The sequence below is a fragment of the Bemisia tabaci genome, chromosome 2, assembly GCF_918797505.1.
Source record: "Bemisia tabaci chromosome 2, PGI_BMITA_v3".
In the NCBI taxonomy this organism is placed as follows: domain Eukaryota; kingdom Metazoa; phylum Arthropoda; class Insecta; order Hemiptera; family Aleyrodidae; genus Bemisia; species Bemisia tabaci.
In genome coordinates, this window is record NC_092794.1 from 40,320,304 (window position 1) to 40,347,759 (window position 27,456).

Below are 27,456 nucleotides of genomic sequence, written 5' to 3' on the forward strand. Positions count from 1 at the left end.
AGTTAATGTAATGCAAAATGATTCAAAATGTAGTTGTCTTTGCTTATCGTAACGAGAACTTTTCCCAAATGCACTATTGCGACTTTTTTACATATTTTTAAGGCTAATCGTGTGCAATTTTTGAGAAAAATGATCTTAGATGTAGTAAGGTTGGCAGCAAGTGCGGTTGGTGATAACCGTCAAAAGTTGACATTGACCGCCCTCCCATCATCAAAAACCAAAACAAAGCACCGCCATTTTTGGGTCCTAAGCCTCTCCATGGGACCCAGTGGCTATACTCTCTTAATATAGGTACTCTAATCTTCGGATATGCGGCGGTTGCTGTGCCTTCCTTTGTTTTCCTTGTTGCCAGATGTTTCGAACAGCTTAAATAATGTGTTAGGCGGCGGAAATTCTACATTCATCAGGTGGTCTTTCTTTTGCTTTTGGATCAAGATATTTTCCCAACATGTCAGTCTATTGACATTCTGTTCTTCCTTTAGTAATTGAGGTTCAAAATCTATGTCGTGTTTTTCTTCCCAAAAATGTGCTGCTATTGCTGTTTTTTCTATCGCTTGATTTTTGGTGTGTCTGGCGTGTTCTTGAGCTCGAATTTTTATGGATCTCGACGTTTTTCCTATGTAAACTTTAGGGCAATTTTTACATTGTACTTTATATACTCCTGCTTTTTGTAACCTGTCTGTCTCATTTGTTATTTTTTTGCCGAATTGTCTTTGGGATCAGTATGGATTATAGAAACACAATTTTATATTGTATGAGTTGAAAATACGTTTGAAACTAGGCCAATATTTTGGGTGGTAGGTGAAACTTCTGTATGTTCCCTCCGTTTTTCCATTTTTGACAGGGTTGTATTGTTTTTATCCCTTTTAATTTTTCCCAGTAATTTTTCGAGGCATTTTTCCGGGAACTCATTTTTCTTCCCAATATCCACAATCCGATTTTTCTCTTCTATGTATTTTTCTTTGCTTAAGGGAATATCCTCTAGCCTGTTAAATAGATATCTAAACGCTGCTAACTTGTGGGACACCGGATTGTAACTGTTGAAATTTATGTATACCTCCGAACTTGTTGGTTTTCTGTAAATGCTGACATTGAGTTGATTGTCGGTTCTTTGAATTAACAAGTCCAAAAATGGTAATTCTCCTTCTGTTCCGATTTCTATTGTGAATTTAACTGAGTCGTCTTGTTTGTTCAAGATTTGTAATGCTTCATTCAGATATTTTTCTTTTAGTACACTGAAAACATCATCAACATAACGGTCCCATAGTCGGTAAATGTGGGGGAATTTCTGGATCACTTTCACTTCCAAATTGCTCATAAAAATATCAGCTAAAAATGGTGATATGGGATTTCCAATTGCTAATCCTTGTCATTGTTGGTACATCATGTCATTAAAAGAAAAGGCCGTTTGTCTGACAACTATGTTTACGAGTTCCAAGTATTCTCTTATCCTTTCCTCACTAACTTTGTTATCTGTCAACCAGTCTTTCAATAGTCGGATTGATTTATCTACTGGGACACTAGAGAACAGAGAGACCACGTCAAAAGATACCAATCTCTCATCTTTCTCAATGTTATACTGTACAAGTTTTCCAGCTACTTCCTTCGAATTTTTTACAATTTTTGAGCTATACTTTTCAAACAGTTTGAATCTATTGACAAGCCATTTTGCGAGGTTATACATTGGCGAACTCCTACAATTTATGATCAGTCTCATTTTTCTCCCTGGTTTATGTATTTTCGGGTTGGCATACATATGGGGGAGGGAAGGTTTTTTGTTTAATAAATGCGATTTTTCACTATCACACATTATTAAAGACACATTTCTTAATGCTGTTTCTACCTCTTTTTTGTAAGAAATTGATGGGGTTTTTCTAAATATGTTCAAACTCATTTCCTTTTAATGATTCCATGCATCTGTCAATATAGTCTTCTCTATCCATTATCACCACTTTATTGCCTTTGTCTGATTTTGTTATATACAGACCTTTCTGTTTTAATTTCTTCACTATCAATGTGTGTTTCCTACTTAACCAAGTGTTTTTGTCCTTGTTAATTTTGATTTTTTGTAAAACGGGAAGGCATTTCCTTCTTATCTCTCCTTGGTGGTGCCAATCTAAATGTTTTATTGACGACTCAATATCTACCACATATTCTTCCACTTTCGTTGAAAAACTATATCCACTTATTTATTTTCACTTCATTTACTTATTTCCAGTTTAGTATGTTGTTCAGGAGGACCTACTGATGACGTTTAAATAGGAAACGTTTATTAAGCAATTTGTTCCGGGCTAACCCCCTTTTTTCGTATTTCTCCTTGACTATAATGAGTGGTGGCAGTTGACACTCCGTTTTGATCAAAGAAAAATGTTACCTATATGATGACCAACAGTCTTTCGGTAAACGGTCCATGTTAATCAGAATTTATTCGAAAATTGGTTTTCTTCCGTGGCCTCTTTATGAACCCTTTTATTTTCTTTCGGTCGAGACTTGGATGACTCACTCCAGAGCACGTGACCTGCGATTCTATATTGACATATGGCGTCCACTTGAATCTACCCAGTGATGAATGAGATTCATGCTGGCGATAATTGTTTGCCTTTACATTGTTTTACACAGCCTTCACATTGCTATCCATTTACAACTACGCTCCTCACCATTTTCTTCGCAAAAAGTCACGCCCTCAGCAGTACACGACTTAAGAATAACACGCTCGATCTTTTCCTCAAAAAGTATACCTAGCACATTCGTGCGAAGAAAAAATAACTGTCTAAATATAAAACAATTTTACCTTAATTTAATCTCTCATTTTCCCTTTATTTCGGGTGCCTCTCCATTTCCCCCTTTTCAGATGCTGTATTCACATTACTCCTTCGCGGGCCCGCAATTGGCCGGCCGGCACTCCTAAATGAACAGTCTCAATCCTGTTAAGCGCAGGGATGTTGAAAGAATTTGGAGTTGTATTTTTGAAGGTTTAATGGGAAAACATTCTAGGGAATCGAACTGTAGGCAGCCGTGACCGGTTAGAGGAAGCTCCGGGGAGATTTAATAAAAAAAATAAACAGCAAAAACAAGGCTGGGCATTTTAGTTTTTTAAAGGGTATCCTAAGGTGAGGGCACACAAATTTCCCACCTTAGGGATTTTGAAATTAATGGTCTCAATCCTTTCGGTAGGTCTGTCAAATATGGTTTTGGGCAATTTTTTCCACCCGACCCCAATCACCCCCTCCCCTTTTCAAGCCCCAAAAAACCCGTTTTCTGGTATTTTCACGATTTATTTCATTTCTCCCGGGGTTCTCGATAAGAATGAACCAAAATCTCACCCACTATACATCAGACTAACCAAATTCTCAGGTAAAAAAATCAAATTCATCAAACTATTATTACAGCTCTAAAAAGTTCATAAACATTCTAAATTCTCAATTATTGTTTCAGATTTTAGCGATTCATAATAAAATGAGAAAACATACTTCTTTTTTGCTTTAAAGCTTTTTTTTATTTAGTACTTTATACAAGTTAATATAAAATACAGTTCGGTGTTCAGACCTGAAAGGTCTTTTCACACTTTGTTATAATATTGTAATATAAAGGTGTGTACCTACAAATTGATTGAAAAGGCACTTTTTAAAGGACTATTGTAAGTATATGACTATAAAGTAAATTTAGTTGTGGGAAAAGTATGATTGGTATTTAAATTACAGGGATAAAAACTGTAAAATTAACTATGGAAAGAGAACTGATAACAAGTAACTACGAAAAATAAATTAGTTAAGTCAAATGGAGAATAGGATTAATAAGGTCAGATGAGTAGTTAAAGAGATAATAAAAATAAGAAAGAGCCTTGGCAAAAAGTGCAAAAAAAAATCTAACTCTAAAAACATGAAATACTGTAATCTATTTCACAAGCTACTTTTGTCTCTAAAAATTGGGATGATCTCTTGCCGACAAAGATAGAGGAGAACAGTGCCAGGGACCAGTTCTATAGGACCCTGGACTCCCGTAAGAGTCAATGTAAAAATTTGTGAGCAGGTACTAGTGCTGCTATCTCGCGTAGGATCCTCGCAACTCACTGCTGTTATCAGTTGTTGGACTTCATTAAAATCCGTAGGATCGCGTATAACTGCAAAAAATCGAATTTTTCACCATACAATTACATGCAGCGAGGCCCTTCCTTGTCGAAAGGGGTCGAAAAACGCCAAAAATATACTTCTTTTTCAAGAATTCAGCCGCCTTATGTGTTATTTTTCAATCTCCGGCTTAACCTCACTTTTGGAGCGGGCGATGGATGAGTCGAGGTTCGGGGGGAAGGATCCTCTGAGTTGACTAGGATCGTACGCGAGAATGCGCTGCAATCACCCGCTCACAACAGAACGGCGTCCTATAGAACTCGTCCCTGACAGTGCCCATCAGATAGAGGGTGCGTTAACAAAATTTGGCCGAAGTCAGATGTGCAAAGCTCATGTGGCTTTCTGCGCTTTAAACGTCTGCGTCTCCCCTGCCCAGTCCAGGAGCTTAATTGCTTCCGGGTTGGGGTGAGATTCCAGATGTTCTTCATACCTTCCGTACATACGGGAGATGAAAACGTCCAAACTTTCTATCCCGAGCTCCGATCGTAGATCCTCGTTCCTCGTGTATCACAGTGCATTAGCAATTTATCTTAAGACTTTGTTTTTGACCGTTTCCATCTTCCATATGTTCGAATTGGCGTCGCAGGCCCACAACTGACAGGAATATGCCCAAATCGGCCTTATCATGGTTTGATATAACAAAAGTTTATTATGAAGGCTGAGTTTAGATTTTTTTTCCAATTAACCAATACATTTTAATTAATTTAAGTTCAATTTGTTTTTTCTTACGGTTGATGTATTCACTAAAGTTTAATTTTGAGTCCATGACAAGGCCGAGGTAACGGGCTGCTTTGAACTGAGGAATTGGTTGTCCATTTAGCACCGAAGGAATATGAACATAGTTCCTAAGTGTGAAAACCACATTCTCAGATTTAGTAGGATCTAGTTTGGACCCGTCAGCATACGCCTATCCCTGGATATCATCCAGACTTCCCTGCAGCATGTCCACAATTTTCTCGCAGGTTGGGGCGCTCGCGAACACTGATGTATCGTCCGCGAACACTCCCAGCTCAGAGTCTCCTCGAGGCTTTGGAATATCTGCTGTGAACAAGCTATACAGTAAGGGTGATAGAACTGATCCTTAAGGGACACCAGCTCTTAACAGTTTGAACTCTTTTGCTTTAAAGTGTACATAATATACCTAGTTGTTACCAAAAAAAAAAAAAATCAAGCCCTAAGGTTTGGTGCGTCTCACCAAAAAAAAAATGTTTTTTGTTTGGCACCAAAGCGGTCAACATGGCTATTTCGGCAACGGTTTACTCGCACGCTTTAATGATATTCGCACAAAATTAGTAATTTTTGGTTCCAAATGTTCAAGAGGCATATCCTAGTAACGTTAGAAAAGGTCTCAAGTCAATCGAGTCCCTGCATCCTGCGTTAAAAAAGATTTCTAGCGCTAAAATGGTCAAGATTGCTATTTCAGTAGATGTTACTCTTATTGATCTGTTGAAATTTCATTATTATAGGTTGATCGCCATGGCACTGTACAACCTCACACTTTAATTAGACAGTGGATGAACTACCAGCATTGGTATGACAGAAGCAAATTGACTTTGAAAGATATTCACAATATACTATTCTTTGCATGCATGAACCCAACTGCTGGCAGTTTTACGATCGATCCACGATTACAACGACACTTCTTTGTTTTCGCCACCAGGTTAGTATCCAATGTCTATCATCTTTATTGTTTCCTTATAGTTTTTCTTGCAAATTATCAGTCTCCTTCCCCAAAGAATGTTTGAGGTATTAATTGCAATTATCATGAAATTTAGCTGAGACTTGTCCCACGATGAATGTTTTGATTCCACCCAGGACTATCGAAGAAATTGACTAATAGTGATCTCCCCTAAATTGACAGATTAATGAAGGCTTTCATTTTTGACCAGTTTTTAAACTGGTCAAAAATAAGCCATGCAAATTACCTATAGCCCGGCCATAGGAAAAATCCTATGGTAAATTGAAACATGGCCTTTTGGCAATAGGAATTTTCTATAGCCGGCGATTGAGAATTTCTATGGCTGGCTGTAGGCATTCTCAATCGGCGGCTATAGAAAATTTAGGGGTTCGCAGCTAGGGGTTGGTGGAAAAGGGTTAATTGTGGAAATAATTTTTGGAACTTTGAAAAATAAAAATAATGATTCACCATCATGTGATTTAATCGATTTTGAAAGTTAGAAATGTTGTACCTACCTTGAGGTTTGAACCCGGGACTTACCTATCACTAACCGAAGACCCTACCGATTGAGCTATAATACCAGCTATACCAGATATTTAACGTCGATTTGAACGGGCAACTAGGATATTTTTAATCTGCCTGGGATTGTCCGGGTATTTATTTTACTTTTTACTTTACTATATTTTTTTAACTTGGTTTTATCATTCTACTTTGTTTTATTTCCGTGCTGACTCTATTTTTTTCTTCACTTTATTTCATTGTTTCAAGCACTTAATTTTTTCTTTAATTATTTCCTTCTTATTCCTTTACTTTGTTTTATGTTTTACTGTATTTTATTTTAATACTTCATCATAATTTTTTTGACTTCAGTTTACTCTTTAAATTAATTCTAATCTTTAACCTCATATAGTTTTTTCTCTCATATTTTTTTTCTTCATCTCATTTTTTTACCTCATCTCCTTGCCTCCTTTAATTTTTTACTTCAATTAAGTCGTTGACTTCATTTTATCATATTTTGATTTACTTTATTTTATTTCTCTTCTGTTGTCTCTATTATTCTATTATTTCTACTATTCTTTTATTTCCACTATTCTATTATTTTATTTATTTTTTCAATTTAAATTTTTCATTTTCATTCTGGGAGCGGTAGGCCTAAAGGGGAGAAGAGACAGTATATAGCGCTAGTGTCAGAGAGAGAGGTGCGCATGACTTAGGGCCCTACCGAAGCTCCGGTGCTGAGTGCTTTGCGCACTCACGCAACACATCTCAGCACCTATGCGCTGAAGCTCACTCCCCTATTCGTTCTCACTCCAGATTTTCCGTCGGACGGAATCAACAATTTTTAACAGTGTATATGGCCGATTCAAGTAAGAAGAAAAAAAAACAAATCAAATCAAATAATGGAAAAGTAAGAATTATTGAGAAAAAATTGAAGATAAATATTTATAGAAAAAAATTCAGGATAGATTCACTGGCGCTGCTGATGATTTTTGAAAAAAATTACTTATTTAATTGCTTCTCGTGCACACGCGTATTTCCAGTCGCCGGATACTGAACATTCTGTTGCCGGCTATAGATGGCTGTCTTGGCAGCGGATGGTTATTGCCGTTATCCCACCAGCACAATCTAGTGATAGCCACAAATGGCCAGCTATTAAATGTCCTATCGCTGGCTATTCATGGCTATCGCCGGCCATTTGTGGCTATAGCCGGCGACTGAGCGTTCTATCGCCGGCCATTCGTGTCTATATCTGGCGATTGATACTCCTATCGCCAGCCATACATGGCGATAGAGCTTTTTATCGCCGGCCATAAGGGCGATAAGAAAATCCTATCGCCAGCCAGAAAAGCTAAAGAAAATCCTACAGCCGGCCATAAGATTTCTCTATCGCCTCTATGGTTTATTTCACCGTCCTTCTGACGTAAGGGCGTATCTCAATTTTCACGTGAGCTCTCTGTTCGGTTCAGCTCTACGCTTGCCAGAGCTCATTCGGAAATAGAGATACGCCCTTCCCTAGTGGAAGTCCACCTTGTGCAGGTCCGTGCGGCGGATGCGACCATCTGCGAAGGATGGGATTCCCGAAATTTTGCTTTGTTTCGCTTCCCTCTGCACGAGCTCACGGGAGGTGACGGGGACTATAATAGCCTTCCGCCGCACGGACCTGCATGGGGACTAGCCTTTAGGGTTACGTCAGAGGAACGACGATTTTTGTCAGGGTTCAATTCTTATTCTCATCCGGTTATCATTCGTATTCAATTTTCGATGTATCGTATTGAGAACTGAGGATTTTGTTGTGTGTTTATTCTGTTTTTATACCTTTTTATTCGTATACTACAATTTTTTTGTGCACAATTATTTTTAAGCAAACGACCCAGCTCATTATCGATAAGATTACTTCATCTAATGGAATCTTCACTATCGTTAAAATTCAAAACTTGTTGAATTAGAATTTAACTAACGAAATGGTTATTCGGCAATACGGTATCGTCAAATAAAACGTTATGCCACGATACAGTCTTTCGTCAAATGGAGTGATATTCGGAGGAACAGTGTATCGTCAAATTAAACGTTATTCGGCGGTACCATATCCTTTCTTGAAAATTTTCTGAGTTTCACTAAGATACTACTACGAATATACTTTTGACCGCTAACCTGAAAACTTCCTTCGCTAAGGTGCCTTTACCGGATGACTTTCTCACCAAAAACCGGAAAACTTCATACCGTAATGGTGACATAGATAGGTTCAATCTCTGAACAAAAAAATAACAACAGATAAATTTGACAAATAAAAATCGAGCAGTATGAGGTAGAAAACTGGTTTTCTTTCGCAGAATTAAGAAAAAATCACGTCGTGCCGAGGTCAATCCTCGATCGCTATTGCATATGACTGCAGCGCAGTCGCTTGCAAACGTATAATACCTAAACATCTGACAACTGAGCTCACAACAGCTCTATTTTGCCACTGATGAAATATCCGAATAACACACATTTCAACCACAGGGTGTCCCAAAAGTCCGTACCCCCCACCCCTCTCGTAACTTTTGAACGGTTAGAGATAGAAAAACGAAACTTTGGAAATGTTTCTACCTTAAAAGGGACCATCTTCTAGAGGGGTCAAAATTTGTGTTCCTTTCTCAGGGGGATGGGGGGGGGGGCCCCAACATTTTTTTTTCAAATGGTAACCCCTACCTTGTGATACATCATTTGAAAGAACATAAAAAACTAAGAATTTCGGTGCAAACCGCAGATCAATATTTTAATTTTTGACCGAGTTATGATCGGTCAAAGGTCAAATTTGACCTATTTTCAAAAAATCAAAACTCCGGTTCAAATTTTCGTAAAGAAAAAATAAAACGGGAAAATTCTCCAAATTTTAAGCACTTTCATGTAAAAATCACAGAAATTACTTCAAACTAATTTTAGGGGGGTTTTGGACCCCCAAATACGTCAGTTTAAAGGTCATACAATATTCCCGCGATTTGAGCCAATTTCTCCTCTTTTTGCCTCAACATTATCTTGGTAAGTTCAAAATTACTTCAAAATTGCATTTTCAAGTTCTCAAATTTTGAGCAAAGTTCGAAAAACGAAATTTAAGGTGATTCAATTCAACCGTGTAAATTTCCATTTTTTATAAGATAAAGCTAAGAGAAATTTGCTGAAATCACGGGAAAATCGTATGACCTTTAAACTGACGTATTTGGGCGTCCGAAACCCCCCTAAAATTAGTTTGAAGTAATTTCTGTTATTTTTACATGAAAGTGCTTAAAATTTGGAGAATTTTCCCGTTTTATTTTTTCTTTACGATAATTTGAGCCGGAGTTTTGATTTTTTGAAAATAGGTCAAATTTGACCTTTGACCGATCATAACTCGGTCAAAAATTAAAATATTGATCTGCGGTTTGCACCGAAATTCTTAGTTTTTTATGTTCTTTCAAATGATGTATCACAAGGTAGGGGTTACCATTTGAAAAAAAAATGTTGGGGGCCCCCCCCCATCCCCCTGAGAAAGGAACACAAATTTTGACCCCTCTAGAAGATGGTCCCTTTTAAGGTAGAAACATTTCCAAAGTTTCGTTTTTCTATCTCTAACCGTTCAAAAGTTACGAGAGGGGTGGGGGGTACGGACTTTTGGGACACCCTGTGGTTGAAATGTGTGTTATTCGGATATTTCATCAGTGGCAAAATAGAGCTGTTGTGAGCTCAGTTGTCAGATGTTTAGGTATTATACGTTTGCAAGCGACTGCGCTGCAGTCATATGCAATAGCGATCGAGGATTGACCTCGGCACGACGTGATTTTTTCTTAATTCTGCGAAAGAAAACCAGTTTTCTATCTCATACCGAGAAGTATCAGTTTTATTTTTTCCTTTAAAATAATTTGAACCGGAGTTATAATTTTTTGAAAATAGGTCAAATTTGACCTCTGATCTATCATAACTCGGTCAAAAATGAAGATTTTGATATGTGGTTTGCCCCAAAATTCTTAATTTTTCCTAACGATGTATCACAAGGTAGGGGTTACCATTTGAAAAAAAAATGTTGGGGGCCCCCGCCCCCCTCCCCCTGAGGAAGGAACACAAATTTTGACCCCTCTAAAAGATGGTCCCCTTTAAGATTGAAACATTCCCAAAGTATCGTTTTTCTATCTGTAACCGTTCAAAAGTTATGAGTGGGGGTACGGACTTTTGGGACATCCTGTATAAGAAAATTAGGAGTGACAAGGAATTGTTCGGCCATTACTACGTAACCAAAAAAGTTTTACCAAATTGGGTTGGTTGAGGTTTCCTACTTGATTTTAACCGGTAATCATTTCGTCCAGTACATGTTGCGTGTAACATCACAATCAGGCCAAATGTAAATGCACTTGAATATTACAGTGCTTTGATGTTCACGAAAAACTTTCACTGTCCTGCGGATCCAAGATTTCCTTATTACCATAATTTCTATAGATAATACCAATAAATCACCGTTGATGGCGTTTGTTTTCTCATTCGGTGAAAGCTCCTTAGCGGTAGGTAGTTTTCCGGAAGCGGACAAAAAGCCATCCGGTAAAGGCACCTTAGCGGTAGGATTTTTTCAGATTAGCGGTCAAAAATTCATCACGTCAGGTCCCCTGAGTGCTATTTTAGAGGGTTTTGCAGTTAGGATATGATACCGCCGAATCAGGTTTTATTTTAAGGTAACGCACCCCTAAAAACGTTTTATTTGACGGTGCCGTACCGCCGAATTACGTCCACCTTTGATCAATGTTATATATTTAAATTTCTCATCTTTCGTTTGAATCTATAGTTTTCATCAGATTTTGCACCAAGTATCTAATCTGTTTTTAAGTATATGAACTCTGTTTTAGCTTTCCGAGTTCGGAATGTTTACACCACATATACTCGTCTATTTTAAAGCAACATATGAATAGTCATCATCAGAAATTTCCGCTCTCAGTGATTCGTCATGGGGATTTGATCGTTCAACTTGCGCTCACGATGCATGCTAAAATGTCTCAAACATTTTTACCCACCGCAATAAAATTCCATTACTCTTTCAACCTAAGAGATTTAACAAATGTCTTCCAGGTATTCAAAATTTTCTAACTTCAGGTATAAGAATTCATTAATGAACTCATACAATTTTTTTTTTTTTATACAGGGTGTAACAAAAGACCGTCCCACCCCTGCTAACTTTTGAACGAAGTAAGCAAGGGAAATGAACTTTGGGAATGTTCCTATCTCAAAGGGGACCATCTTTTTTTTTTGGGGGGGGGGGGTCAAAATGTTGGTCCCCCCCTCAGGGGGGAGGGGGACGGGAGCCCCCTAACTTCTTTTTCAAAAAGCAACCCTTACCTAGTGATACCTCATTCGAAAGAACATAAAAAACTAAGAATTTTGGCGAAAACCGCGGAACAATATCTTAATTTTTGACAGAGTTATGATAGGTCAAAGGTCAAATTTGACCTATTTTCAAAAAATCAAAACTCCGGTTCAAATCATCGTAAAGAAAAAAATAAAACGGAAAAATCTACCAAGTTGTATTCGCTTTTAAGTAAAAATTTCAGAAATCACTTCGAAGTAATTTTAAGGGGGGATTCGGACCCCCAAATACGTCAATTCAAAGGTCATTCAATTTTCCCGCAAAATAAGCCAATTTGCCCTAAATTTTCCTCCTCATTATCTCAGTAAGGTCATTATCAGTTCAAAATTGCATCTACCACACTTTGTTTGATCTTGGGGAAACGATTCTTTCGTAAGTTATATCGATTTTTCTGCGCGTTATCGGTTACGCGCGGGCGGCTTATCGGCGCCGGCGGCGCTCCATCCAGCGCAGGCAAGGCAGAGGTTGTTTCACCGCTAGGGCCTTATATTCAAGCTGTAGGCTGTAATTATCGATATTTTCTCCTCCCCCCACCCTACCCCTGCAATAAATATTTGTTTAATACTTCGTTATACAGGGTATCCCAGACCATCCGTAACAGGTCTTTTTCTCGGTTGGTTTAGGTAGTACGAAGTGGGGGGCCGCGGGATTGAAAAGGGAATTGACCCCAAGGAATCCGAATTTCATGGTCCCGATGCCCCCCTAGCCACCCTCGGGGGGTAAAAGGGGGAGGCACAATGTCTCCCGACTTTGGGGATCGTGACCCCCTCTTTACCTCACAAGAGGGGCATGGGGGGGTTTCGGAACCGTGAAATTCAGATTCCTTGGGGTCAATCCCCTATTCAATCCCGCGGCCCCCCACTTCGTACTACCTAGACCAACCGAGAAAAAGACCTTTTACGGGTGGTCTGGGATACCCAGTATAACAAAGTATTAAACAAATATTTATTGCAGGGGAAGGGTGGGGGGAGGAGAAAATATCGACAATTACAGCCTACAGCATGAATATAAGGCCCTAGCGATGAAACAACCTCTGCCTTGCCCGCGCGGGATGGAGCGCCGCCGATAAGCCGCCCGCGCGTAACCGATAACGCGCAGAAAAATCGCTATAACTCACGAACGAACCGTTTCCCCAAGATCAAACAAAAAGTAAGAGATGCAAAATTTCATGGAAAATCACTTCAACAGGTTTTTATTCACGTAGCAACGATTCCAAAGAGAGGAGAGACGAAAAACGAAAAAAAGTCGAACCTTCAAAATCGAAAAAATCGATTTATGACCGCGATAAATTACGCAACCTTGCAAACAGCATTCATATTCTTGTAGATAATATTTTTTGACGTTTTTTAGCGCAAACCGCAACACTTACACTCAAACCGTTCGCGAGATATCGATTTTTGAAGTTTTAAAAAAATTGCAACTTTGCCCCCCTGCCCATTCCCCCCTAATTATCCGAGGGGGCTGAAATTTTGCCGAAGCATCGGGGACACTTAGTACAACATCTGAGCAAAGTTTGGGCCACATCCAGGGGAGGGGGGTGTAACGAGGCAAATCCCCCTTCACTGCGAAGCAGGTCCAGGACATCAGAGGCACATACGTCCTCTGGTATAAGATATGCCAACGCTACTTGAGGTGCCGGATAACTTCAGTGGGATGCCTGGATTCGGGCGCCATAGAAAAAATAATAACGAGTGAAATCGAAATTGAGAGAGAGAGAGAAAATTTTAACTGGAAAGGGAATTTAGTAGAGTTCCGTCTGATGCTGCTCAACTCGCGCACCACTACTTCACTACTTGCGTTAATGGTTGAAAGCGTGTTTTCCAACTTACAAGTATTTATTTAAATTGAGATTTAGCAATAATTTCCACATATTATTAATTCTTAGAATTTTACAAGCATTCTGATCGAAACTCGAGGGGAAATGGTTCGGAAGGTAAATTAAAATGCATCTCTAAGATTTTACCAACCAAATCTAAGATCTACTACTTTTCTCAGTAAAACTCGCAGAGAGATGCAGCTCAACTCGCGCACCTCGCTCCGCGCTTTCCACCGAGGAAAGGCCGCTACTCTTGGATCACGTTTGCAGGGGTAATGCACCTCAGCTCGGGCACCACGTCCCACGCAACCGAAACCCAAGAGGTCCAAAGCTGGAGCAAATTTTCGGTAAAGCTTTATCCACCGTACCGCCTATTTGCTCCAACCGCAGACACACAAGCCAGAATCGATAAGTAAGAGGAGAAATGCAGGCTCACCTCGCCACACCTCGATCGACGTACTATATATCTCGCTTTAATAGTCTGCTGGATCGGAACGTCCCCCCCGATTGATGGGTCTAGTCGGGAGGCCACCAATTTACAAATTTCAAAAAAAAGCAAGTGCTCGAGTTCCGTCCAATTTTGTGAGCATACAATATATAAAAAAAAATATGAAATTTACATCGTTGGCTTTGCCTCGACTTCTTTTATCGAACTATATAGTTAAAATTAAAATACAATTTGTTTTTAAAATTTTAAATTAATGAAAAATATTTCAAAATTTACAGAATTGCCGCAGCGCTCCCTGTTGGCGCGTCGCGGTGCTCGGATGAACGCCGAGCGTCAGCTGATTTCTTCCTTGGTTCGTCGGCGCAGGCGCGGCGATGCCAAGCGTGGTCGCTCGGGAGTTATTCCTAGTTTTTTTTTTTTCGACAATCTATAAACTTAAAAACGGGGGAAAATTTCCCCGTTACAGATCTCCTCCCCTTCGGAAATCGGGAAAAGAGCTGGAAAATGGATGAAAGCACATGAGGCAGCATCTTACTGCTGAATGAAAGCTTAAAAATGTACAATACATAACCATATTTGGGTTTGACAACTAATTTTAGGGCAAACCTGAAACAATTCAAAAGGAATCCACCTGACTTTTCCAGGAATTAAAATAAAAATAATTAGGATAAAAAAAATGCGGGCTAAAAAATTTTCCTAGGAGGGAAGTTTACAAAACGTTCTGTGAAACATAAAAGAGAGCAGTTCATTTGCATAAAAATGGAAGAAAATGGATTGTTACATAATTTAGAAACTCAACAGCTGGTCGGAGTTTTAAATGATGACTTAAAGTACTTAATCCTTACTGAAATAGTTTATTCTAAATGGTTTTAGTCTTTCATGTGTCCGGCTTCATTTGTGAGAAAGAATCTCTGTGAACCATGTAAACAACAAATCATGGTGATTGGGGTTTCGCAAATACTTCACAGCAACCAAACATAGCTCAACTCGAAAACCTGTTTGCAGAGTCCTCAAATACGGGAGATTGGACAATACACCTTAGCTAGTCAAATCCATGAACCTAGCAATCCATAAGGTGGCCAATTCCACACAAAAAAAATCGGACTCCCAAACTACACAAAAATGAGTTGAGACACTGGAATTACAACTGGAATTTCCAATTGCTTAGTAACTTCGTCGGAATCCACCGAACCAAAGTACCACAATCAAACTTCTCAGATCTGTCAGGGTCATTGAAGATTCCACAAAGCGGTAATTCCAAATAAACCTTCACCGAGGACAACATTCCAAGACTTTGTAGGTAAACCCTAAACCCTACTGAAATCCATCCAGAACTTACTATTCAGGATACTTATTTCTCAGACTAAAATCAAATATAAAGAACAGAATGGTACGGACTTAAAAGAAACTGATTCAAAAATATCTGTAAATGTCATTTCAAAATTTGCGAATTTAAAAATTTGAGGTTCATTTCTACGTTGGATCTGCAATACATTTTACAACCAAGAATAGCCGCTGGCGCATGGCATAAAATTTTCGCCAAACTCAATCGCACCAGTTCGACACACAAAAAAAAATTTGCTCTCCCAACAACAAAAATAAATGAAACCTACTAAATCGCACGACATCCGAAAAAATCCTTCAAAACGTGGTGACAATTTCAAAGACATAAAGCATAGAGAGGAGAAAAAAATTGACAACACTGGCAAAATATAAAAAAAAGCCTCCTGGAAAAATTTCTAGATCTTCTCATAAGAACCCTTAAACTTTAAAACGAATTCAATACAGGAGTTAAATTTAAAAAACATAGTTGCTAAGTCAAAATAATGCTCTAAAGCTATACATAAAAATTTCACTCTAGGAACATAAGTTAGAAAACTTTAAACTCCAAAAAATACTTTTAATTTCAAAATAATTTTCTTCACGTGGACTGATTTTTTTTTAAAAATAAATAAAATAATAGACGTTTAAAATTGTAGAACAAAAATCAACCTAAATTTCGTTAGCAGCTATCATTGCGCTACTTCCCACAGAAAAATCCTCAAAAGTATTTGGAACACGTACACACACGTTGCCTAGTAATAAAATGACTGTATTTAATCAAATTTCGGTCCAAGTACTAAAACAAAACAAATCTAAAATCACAAAAGTTTAATAAAATGTGTGTTAACACTCTTTACGTTCGGTATCCATTTTGCAGGATAAAATAATAAACACTTGGAAAAGAACCGGTTGAAACGTGCAATCCACGAATTCTCAAAAAAAAATTTAAAAAAAATTCAATTAAATTTGGCAACGAGTACCTTTCAAAAAAATTGAAATCTGCTGATTCAATTTTTCACAACTTCAATACCTTAAAAATTGTTTGTGAAATAAAACATGTTCAAAAGTAATACAGATAAGAAACATAAACATCATCGAATTTCGGTCAGAATTTCTAAATGCTCATTTGCTGAATTTTTTGAAATAAAAATTTAATACTTTGCGTGGAAAATAATCTCAAAACAAATTTTTGAAAAAGAAACGTCCCAGTTCGCGGGCTGCCACTTTGTAACGAGGCAAATCCCACTTCACTGCGAAGCAGGTCCAGGACATCAGAGGCACATACGTCCTCTGGTATAAGATATGCCAACGCTACTTGAGGTGCCGGATAACTTCAGTGGGATGCCTGGATTCGGGCGCCATAGAAAAAATAATAACGAGTGAAATCGAAATTGAGAGAGAGAGAGAAAATTTTAACTGGAAAGGGAATTTAGTAGAGTTCCGTCTGATGCTGCTCAACTCGCGCACCACTACTTCACTACTTGCGTTAATGGTTGAAAGCGTGTTTTCCAACTTACAAGTATTTATTTAAATTGAGATTTAGCAATAATTTCCACATATTATTAATTCTTAGAATTTTACAAGCATTCTGATCGAAACTCGAGGGGAAATGGTTCGGAAGGTAAATTAAAATGCATCTCTAAGATTTTACCAACCAAATCTAAGATCTACTACTTTTCTCAGTAAAACTCGCAGAGAGATGCAGCTCAACTCGCGCACCTCGCTCCGCGCTTTCCACCGAGGAAAGGCCGCTACTCTTGGATCACGTTTGCAGGGGTAATGCACCTCAGCTCGGGCACCACGTCCCACGCAACCGAAACCCAAGAGGTCCAAAGCTGGAGCAAATTTTCGGTAAAGCTTTATCCACCGTACCGCCTATTTGCTCCAACCGCAGACACACAAGTCAGAATCGATAAGTAAGAGGAGAAATGCAGGCTCACCTCGCCACACCTCGATCGACGTACTAGATATCTCGCTTTAATAGTCTGCTGGATCGGAACGTCCCCCCCGATTGATGGGTCTGGTCGGGAGGCCACCAATTTACAAATTTCAAAAAAAAGCAAGTGCTCGAGTTCCGTTCAATTTTGTGAGCATACAATATATAAAAAAAAATATGAAATTTACATCGTTGGCTTTGCCTCGACTTCTTTTATCGAACTATATAGTTAAAATTAAAAATACAATTTGTTTTTAAAATTTTAAATTAATGAAAAATATTTCAAAATTTACAGAATTGCCGCAGCGCTCCCTGTTGGCGCGTCGCGGTGCTCGGATGAACGCCGAGCGTCAGCTGATTTCTTCCTTGGTTCGTCGGCGCAGGCGCGGCGATGCCAAGCGTGGTCGCTCGGGAGTTATTCCTAGTTTTTTTTTTTTCGACAATCTATAAACTTAAAAACGGGGGAAAATTTCCCCGTTACAGGGGGGGTGGGGGCAAAATCGGCGTTTTTGGAACAACCTCTTAGATTTGTACCTACTCGAAGTAGAGTATTTTGTCCTTTCACCAAGAAAAGTACATACAGGGTTATTCAAAAGTTACGCACCGCTGGCTATAACTTTAGTTCTAATTATGAGATCGATTTGCGGTTTGTGGCGTCCTTCCTCATTTCGAGGGGGAAACTTTTTGAGGTACTTTTCAGTTCTTCACCCCCCCCCCCCCCCAATTTCCAATGGCAACCCCCATCATGTGATACATCGTTAGAAAGAGCATGAAAAAAGAAAATTTTTGGCGCAAACTGGAAGTCGATCTGACCCCCCTGTCAAAAGTTAGGGGGGTCAAAAGGTTATTTAGGGGGTCCGTACCTTAATTTTTTAGAGTAGCTTCGGCGGCTCTTGGACATGCTGTTTCTCGTTTCAAAGAGTCCTCGAATACTCCAAGTCTGATACCGAAGTCTTCATATTGCCCCCGGGCCACCCCGCCCCCATAGGGGGGGGGGGGGGGTTGGGCCTGTTACAAAGAAATATTGCATTAAAATGCGAAAAGTCACAGAAGAGGTTCAAACTTAGCATCAAATCCGAGTGGAACTTCTTGCCAATGTTAACGCAAACGTAGCCTGCGACTTTAAAGTGAGTTTCCAAAACTCTTAGCCCCCTGCCCCCCCTCATTTTTGGTTGCAGAGCGCGGGTAAAAACCGGTAAATTCACTACAAATAATGCCCGAAACTAATGTGCAACTTGAGGAGGACCCTTGAAACGTTGCGATCAGTCGGAGCATTGAAATACAAGGACTGCCACCCCCTTAAAGTACGGAAACATCCAAAACACCCCCGCTGCCCCCCCCCCCTCATTTTTCGTTGCGGAGCGGGTAAAAACCGGGAAAATCGCCAGAAATGATGCCCGAAACCACTGTTGAACTTGACGAGAACCCTTGAAACGTTGCGCTCAGTCCTGGAGAACTGCAACACAGGAACTGCCGCCCACTTTAAGGACGGAAACATCCATAAAACCCCCGCTGCCCCCCTCTTTTTTCGTTGCAGAGCTGGTAAGAACCGGGGCATCATTTCTGGCGCATTTTCCGGATCTTACCATCCCCCAATTAGCCCATCCCCCCCTACGGGGGGGCTGTCGTGGCCCGGGGGCAATATGAAGACTTCGGTATCAGACTTGGAGTATTCGAGGACTCTTTGAAAAGAGAAACGGCATGTCCAATAGCTGCCGAAGCTACTCTATAAATTAAGGTACGGACCCCCTAAATAACCTTTGGACCCCCCTAACTTTTGACAGGGGGGTCAGATCGACTTCCGGTTCGCGCCAAAAATTTTCTTTTTTCATGCTCTTTCTAACGATGTATCACATGATGGGGGTTGCCATTTGAAATTTTTGAGTTGCCCCCATCCCCCCTCCCCCTGGGGGGGGGGGGTGAAGAACTGAAAAGTACCTCAAAAAGTTCCCCCCTCGATATGAGGAAGGACGCCACAAACCGCAAATCGATATTATAATTAGAACTAAAGTTATGGCCAGTGGTGCGTAACTTTTGAATAACCCTGTATCATTTTAGGAAAAATCAACGTATACATTCTTGAGCCTGCCCTTTATGCTGATACCACTTCGATGTACCAGATGGCTACATCCGAAATCAGCGGAGTACATAACATACACGAGAAATAAGTATTACAGTGAAACCCTCAACAATTATATTAATATGAATTGTCTCTGTGAGCATAACAAATGATGGGCATTTCAAGTAGTATCCCTAGATATGCGCCACTTGCACAAGTCTCGCAAACTAGAATCGAGTTTTTATGGTTCTAGAAAACAGATTTGCAAGAATTAAAAATTCCGTCGGAACAAAGTTTCCTTCTCTAATATTAAGGGAGATGTCACTCGTCGAAAAACGCAGCATATGATGTCATCCACCGCGATAGTGTATACTATAATAAAACAAATTACACGGCGAGTAACAAGGTTAATTTTCACGTAAATTCTACCAAAACTTTACGGCTGAAAACTCAGCCTTCCTCAGTTGGATGAAACAGTAAAAAGTGTGTACCCTTATTGTAGTGTATATTCTTGTTTCTCCCTCTAGGATTCATCCGAGTTTTACGTCGAGCAACCACTAAGAATTTATAAATCATTAATTAATGAAACTGAGATGGAAGAAACCTTGGCATGTACTTCCGCTGAGGACTTTGGATGATGTCAAGTGCCATGTTTTTCAATGTGCAACATCTCTGAAAATATTTGGCGTAGAAAATTTATGATTGAACAAATTTTATTATTTTTTTAGATAGACTTGGAACGTCAAAACCCCTTTTTAATGACTAGCGAAACAAACTTATTGAAATGAGAATAACAAGAGTCACTCTAGGGACAATAATGATAACTAGGAACATTTATTTATCAGAACTCTCAAATTGGAGAATTTTTTTTTCCCCCTAAGAATAATGCTGTGCTTCATCTTGTTGGGTGATTGCAAGAGATTATCAAGTACAAAAAAGTAATGAGGGTAACAAAAAAACCTCAGAAGTTTGCGCCAGTCACTTTCCGGTGAGGAACTAAGGGACTCGGTTATTATATCGAGTAGGGGGTCGAAACGATTGCAAAGGCGGTATACTACGTATACGCGCCAACAAAACAGAATACTTCTATGTGGACGTATTTCTATCAAACAGAACTATGCACAGGTGAGAAATGTGCGATGTGCAATAGAAAGCTGCATAAGAAACATTGTAAAAGTGGGCGTGATTCCTTTTGAAGATTTGGAAAAGCGGGATTTTAAATTCAGCAAACAGAACTATGTGCTTACTGAATGCGGGATTCATGAGCCGCGGGCATGGCATGAGAGCAATGTGCCCTAGTAGCACAATCTGTTTCACTAACATTTCAGAAACATCTCAAAAGTCTGAAACTTGTATCATCTCATTGAAACGATTCAAAAACATTTTTGAAATATATAATTGACACGAAACACTTAGAGAGTTTCATTAATATAAATTTGAAACGTTTTAAAAACGTTTTCTTTTTAAATAAAAATATTAAAATCAAAACGTTTCAGAAATAAATTGTAAACTAATTACAGTTAAAATAATGAAACAAAATTTAAATGTTTCCAAACTATCTTGGAATCATTATTGTGAAACCTAGCTCCACATTTTTCACCGAAAAAATATTTTTAATAAAAATTTAACTTTTTTTAATTTTAGTTTTATGATGCTAGATCTAAATAATTTTAAAATGTTTCAAAAACAACTTAAAAAGATTTTTACGCGATCTTTCAGAAACATATCTAAAACATTTCAGAAATATTTCCTATGATATGAGAAATTGACGCATTTCATTTAAAACGTTTTTGAAACAAATTTAAAACATTTAAATCTAGTTTGATCTTTGTTACGTTGAACTGAGTCAAAATTATTTTCCAAACATTTCTTTTTCATCTCATTAATCTTCGTTAAAACGTTTCCAAAACAAATTATAAATGTCATCTGAAATGGGTGGTTTTAGTTGAAATATTTGGAACACATTTTGAAAATGTTTCAACAAAACCATTTCAAAAATTTTTCAAAATGTCTCTAAAACCTTTTTGAATATTTGGTTTGAATTTATACGTCACTTAAAAATGTTTTTGACACGTTTTAGAAATGTTTCATTGATTAACATAGGAACATTTCTAGGACCTTTCTAAAACTTTTCCTGGTTCAAACTGAATCCACCAGAGGGTGTTAACGTTAAATTTTTCAATTTTACCAAATTTCAGCTTAATTTTTCGTCTCAAGCTATACTTTTTGGACATTTAATTATGTGAAGGTTATAAACCCGTTTAATTCCTTGTATGAATCGAGTTCATCTCCATAAAAACTCATAAGTTATGGATTATCTAGAATATTGAAACCGGACATCGTGCTTTGCGTATACTTTTCTATAGTGAAGGTATTCTAATCCCTCTGATAGGTTGATAATGGTGAAGTGTAACGATTCAACCTTTAGGCATGGTTGGTATCAAGGGATTCCTGTTGTGATGGTTCTAATTCCACAGCGACATTAGTTATTAAAACAAATGTCTGAAAATTTTTGATACTTAGGCTCTAGTTGACCCCCGAAGAAACGCATTTCTGAAACATGCAAACATTGTTAAAACATTTTATAGTGAACAGTCAGAACCTAATTTTCTCAAACACATGTTACAGAAATGTTGCTGAAACGATTCAGTGAAACTTTGAAACATCCTCAATAGGTTTCAGAAACATCTTCTCACGGTGTAGGCGACACAAGAATTTGGTGCGACGTAGAGAAGTGTCTGTAACGTGTTAAAAACTGGATGAACACATTCTGAACGTGTTTAATATGTTTCGATGAAACGTAAGAAATATTTTGAAAACCATCGAAATGTTTTGGAAACGTTTCTGAAACAATTTTGTGAGAGCATCAATCACCTTTCCTTTCAAAAATATGTTTCAGAAATGTTCCTGAAACGTATCAGTGAAACTTTAATACATCCCTAATAGGTATCAGAAACATCTGCATAGGGTGTCAGTTTGACGAAAATTTGGGGAAGAAGTGTCTGAAACGTGTTAAAAACTGAATGAAATCATTTTGAACATGTTTAAAATGTTTCGATGAAATGTGTTGACAATGTTTTTTGATTTCAGTGACATATTTTTTAAACATTTTAAACACTAATTGTGCTACTAGGGATGGATAGGGCTCATGAGTTGAAGACCCCCGACCCGACGATCCCCCCTCGCGCCCGAGGTACATCATTGCAGCTTGCTGACGTCACTGGCATTTTATTATTCTCATTCTATCTTACGTCCAGAGAACTAACGAGCACACCTCATATTTCTCACCTGCACATAAATCTGTTTGATAGAAATACGTCCATGTATCATCAAGACTTACTCTCCATTTACAGGCCTCAACTAAAGGATGAGTACAAAAGTAATTTTAAAAAGTGATTTGGTTTTAGGGAATTATGTTTGCTAATGGAGATTGTGTTCCAACTCCCGGAAGATTTGTCCGGCTGTGGATGCATGAGACTTGCCGAGTCTATGGTGATAAGTTGGTTGATTTGAAGGATCAGGATACGTTCAACAAACTTTTAATTGAAAATATCAAAAAAGTATTCCAGGTCAGTGTCTTCTTGTATTCCCTTTTTATTTTTAGAAATGATGGTGAATAAAAAAAAATCCTCTCCACTGTCTTCTTCAAAAGACGTCCTCTCAGCTCGATGAAATGGAGCTGGGAGACCTCTAGAAGATCTATATAACTTGACATACTGTACAGCGTACGATAATTCAATTTCATCTGTATACGATTATTGAAATATACCAGGTATTTCCATCCATTCATTATACAGGGTGATCCTAAAGTCACTTCCATGCATCCTCTCTAACTTTTTACGTAAGTGAGGTAAAGATTTGCCACTTGGGCATGGGGGATGTTCTTAGGTCAAAAGGAGCTACTTTTTATCCCCCCTAAAATTTTCGGGAGTCCCCCTGAGAAGGTAACGGACCATAACTTTTTTTTCAAACGAGAAGACCCCCTTTGTGATACTTTGTTTGAAAGAGCGTAAAAAAAGATAACTTTCTTCAAATGTCCGAAAACAATATCTCAAAGCGTTTCAAAATGGCGGCTGGTTAAAATTCAAAATGGCCGAAAATTGGCACTTCGGTTATTTTTTGTCAATGGATAAGCGCGAAAATCGGTATGCTGGGGTATTTTCACACGAGGTATTTTCAAACGAATTTAATATTAGATTTTTAAGAAAAACCCGAATTTTCCAAAATGGCCGAATATTGTTTTTTTAGAAATCTTCTTTTAAATGTGTGAATATCATGTCAAAATACCCCTTAGTCCCAAGTTTCAGAAAATCCATCTGCAAAAAGCCGAGTTGGCAATTTTTGGCCATTTAGAACTTCAACCGGCGGCCATATTGGAATTTTTTTTTTTTTAATCTAAAGTCAAATTTGTCTTTCTCGTGTCAAAATACCCCAAATACTGATTTTCGCTCAAATCCATTGCCAAACAACCGGTGTCAATTTTCGGCCATCTTGAACTTCAACCGGCCGCCATTTTGAAACGGTTTCAGATATTGACTTCGGATATACAAGAAAAGTTTTCTTTTTTTTATGCTCGTTTGAACAAGATATCACAAAGGGGGTCTTCCCATTTTAGAAAAAAAGATGGGGTCCCGTGCCCCCTCAGGGAGACCCCCGGAAATTTTAGGGGGGACAAAAAGTAGCTCCCTTTGACCTAAGAACATCCCCTTTTGCAAATCTTTACCTGAATTAGGTAAAAATTAGGAGGGGGTGGGAGGGACTTTTGGATCACCCTGTAAAAGTACTTCACGCGCTAGATATATAATTAAAACAAAAAAACTGTTACTTTAACATTAAGAGCTAATTTAATCTCAGAGAAAGCACAAACATCCCAAGGTTCCATGTTTTTAGCGACTATAATGGTTTTTTGGAGGTTTTCCTCACCAAACAAAGTCATATTTATACCATTATACTTATAATATTGATCAATTACTTAATACAGAGGAGATTTGAAAGATGATGGCTTTAAAAGCAATGGGATTGCAACTGAAACCTCAATGTATCAGATTAGGTGCACTATTCTTAGTGCAGTTTTGCGTGAGTTAACTCACGCTTTCTTCCATTTCCTATGTTAAAACTGGTTTTATCTTTGTGACGCAGACTAGTGTGGCAGAGGTAAGGAAATATCAACTTTTTTGTTCTGTAGTTATGAAATAGGGTCTTAAAATTGTTAATTCTTCTGCCTATTCAAAATAATTATGAGGACCTAGTTGTCTCCAAATATTCAACGACATAAGTTAAAGGTCTCTAAAGTACAACTGAAGTTTGGCTCCGAAACCTATACCAATGTAGGTAAATTCAATGAGTGAGCTTCACAGAAGTATTTGATTCAAATTAAAAAAAATTCTGATATTTTGCTATTAGTAAGAAAAGGGAAGAAAATAAAAATTAAAAAGTTCCCGTACGGCAGCTTGAAAAAATTCAATCGTTTATTTGTAGTCAATAAAATGTTCAGCATGCAGATCAATCATACTTTATCTCATAGTGTGTATTTAGCGTCTAGTCTTTTTATTCTCTATAAACAAACCCTCGATGTATTTATATTTTAAAGTTTTTTTTTAACTTTTGTACGCACTTATTACGTAGAAAAGTGTGAATAATAACATACTGTATATCCCAATAATTAATTTAAAAGGCACTCTTTTAACAATAGGTGTGTACATGTGCATACGATTTCTTCTCCGTCATTGTTCATATTGTATAATGCGTCCGTTACAAAAGTAACTTAAAGTATCTAACGGAAGAAAAGCATTGTGAAATTGTCATCATTCGTCCGCTTGGTTTCTTTTTCTGCCTCTAATTAATCAAGCAATGGGTAATAATGATGAACGACCCAAGCTGAGGGGGTCTCATTCAGGCATTTGAGGCGCTTCATGAGGTTATGCCGTACAGCATTGACTCGTAGCTTCAGCATTAATGCCGTATGCCCAGAAAGCGGCCGTGCGGGCATGCGGCGTCGCGCCTAATGCGCGCAACCTGCCGGCGTCGACTTCGGGCATTGAAGCCCAATGCTGGCGTGCCGACCGAGCCGGCATTAAGCGCTGATGCTGAGGGTTGATGCTGGCATAGGGACCAACATGGGTTTCCACTTGTAGGCCGGACCCTCGGCTTGCGGCCCGATACGGCATCAATTTTCGAACCAGCTTAATTACCAACAGGGCTGACCCAGAAGACTGCCGGGTTATGTGACCCTTGGACTTGGCGATGAATTCGCGGAACACCCCTTTGTCTACGTTTCCCATCGGTGCGGCGGCCCACGCCTCGCCGGGAAGTTCTAAGAAGTGGACGCCAAGGAAGGGTTGAAAACACAGCCCGGTGCGATGAGCCGCCCGGCAGCCGGGCCCGGGGCGCTGGCGTCCGACGTGTCTGCTAATTGAAGCCGCCTCAATGTTGATGCTGGACCCAGCATCAAAATTGATACGGCATCAAAAAGTCATGCCGGGTGTCGGCTTCACCAACGTAAGCTGCCTAAAGGGCAAATGCGATCCCCCGGCGGCGCACTGTTCGACGCGGCATGAAAGTCCGCACCGGACCTCCGCCTTCCGCGCCGATGCCGCTCCATTTATGATGCTGCCTCAAACCTCAGCTCTAAATTCCTAGTCTCATTCCCCACCGCTCGAATGGAGGAAGTATGAACTTGTTTTAAGTAAGAAGAAAACTTCCCGGATAAGTAATAGAAATTTTTTTTAGAGGGAAATACCTACCTTTTTACCTTTTTTCACTTAGAAATAATAAAATAATGCATTATTTTTGTAACAGACAATATATTTTTTCCTGTTCAAGCAGAGAGTTGTTTCAATTAATGCATAATGCATATGCTATCTTTTGATTACAAGAGCGAGTGTTTTTGCTCATGAATGTCTAAAATCATCACGATAGGTCAGCTTAGGGTGCGTCAAAAAAAATGAAAGTCTGAAATGTTCCGCTCCCCAGGCGGCAATCGATGACGTTTGGTAAAAAAACATGTTTGCCAAAATTTGGGCCAATTTCAATCATTTTAAATGGTGCCAAAGGTCAATTTTGTGATGAAATTATGATATTTTGGTTTAGACCTCGATTTCGTACAAAAAACTCGATTTTACGCTGAAATCATGCGTTTACGAGAAAAATGTCAAAGAACTCGACTTGTAGAGGATAAAATTTTACACTAGGAGGACGTCTTTGTAACCGATAAAAATCAAATTGAACTAGAAAAACTAAACTCGGTATTTATTTTTTTGGTCCTCAGAATTTCCGAGGTCTTACTAAGTAGAGGTTTAAAAGACTCATTTTTCACGAAAATAAGTCGAAAGAGGGTATAAATGAACTGTAGGCAAGTGTTGAGGATGCAAATGTCATCAGAACTTCCTCAGTTTCAAAAAAAGTTCCAACTATTTTGCACAATCCTCCAAAAAGTGTACGACTCGAGAAGCAGGATCGTGCTATAATAGTAGGGGGAAAGTGCGGTTTGACCGGGAAAAATTGCGTAACAAACTTTCCCTATGTAATCGTCATCAGTAGGTCCCCCTGAACAACTTCCTAAAAGTTAAAAATGGCCCGACCCCGGAATATCCCTCAAAAAAGTTAAAATTGAAAATGGCGGCCGTAATAAGAGGGTCCGGGAAATCGGTATTTTAAAATGCTCATTCTGTCTCATCATGTGAGGTATCATTTCCTATGTAATTTTGGTCGTAGATTTCATAAATAAATTCCTCAAGGCCTCTTCTGAGCTTACGTTTCTCTCGGTAGTCGTATGTTTCCTTTAATTTCCTTTATTAAATACATTTATAACATCAAATTTAAGTTTCTTGGCCATAAATACATGAAAATAAAGACACTTCACTTTCCTTGTTCCTTCGGTGAATATTTAAAAAAATGCAACCTCCTGCCTTTCACATTTGGCCGCCATCTTTGATTTGGAGCGCCCCCTTTGGCCGGAGGGCCTTGCGAAATTTATTTATGAAATCTACGACCAAAATTACATAGGAAATGATACCTCACATGATGAGACAGAATGAGCATTTTAAAATACCGATTTCCCGGACCCTCTTATTACGGCCGCCATTTTCAATTTTAACTTTTTTGAGGGATATTCCGGGGTCGGGCCATTTTTAACTTTTAGGAAGTTGTTCAGGGGGACCTACTGATGACGATTACATAGGGAAAGTTTGTTACGCAATTTTTCCCG

The 27,456-nt window shown here is 38.7% G+C and overlaps 1 protein-coding gene across 1 annotated transcript in view; it reads left to right on the forward strand.

The window, feature by feature from the left end:
- The window catches only part of LOC109037293 (dynein beta chain, ciliary), a 684,333-nt gene that overhangs the window by 272,906 nt on the left and 383,971 nt on the right, over positions 1–27,456 (forward strand). Inside the window, exons 23-25 of the mRNA XM_072296415.1 lie at positions 5,594–5,787; positions 11,154–11,373; positions 22,658–22,819. Of these exons, the coding sequence (XP_072152516.1) occupies positions 5,594–5,787; positions 11,154–11,373; positions 22,658–22,819 (576 nt within the window). The remainder of the gene's footprint in view (positions 1–5,593; positions 5,788–11,153; positions 11,374–22,657; positions 22,820–27,456) is intronic.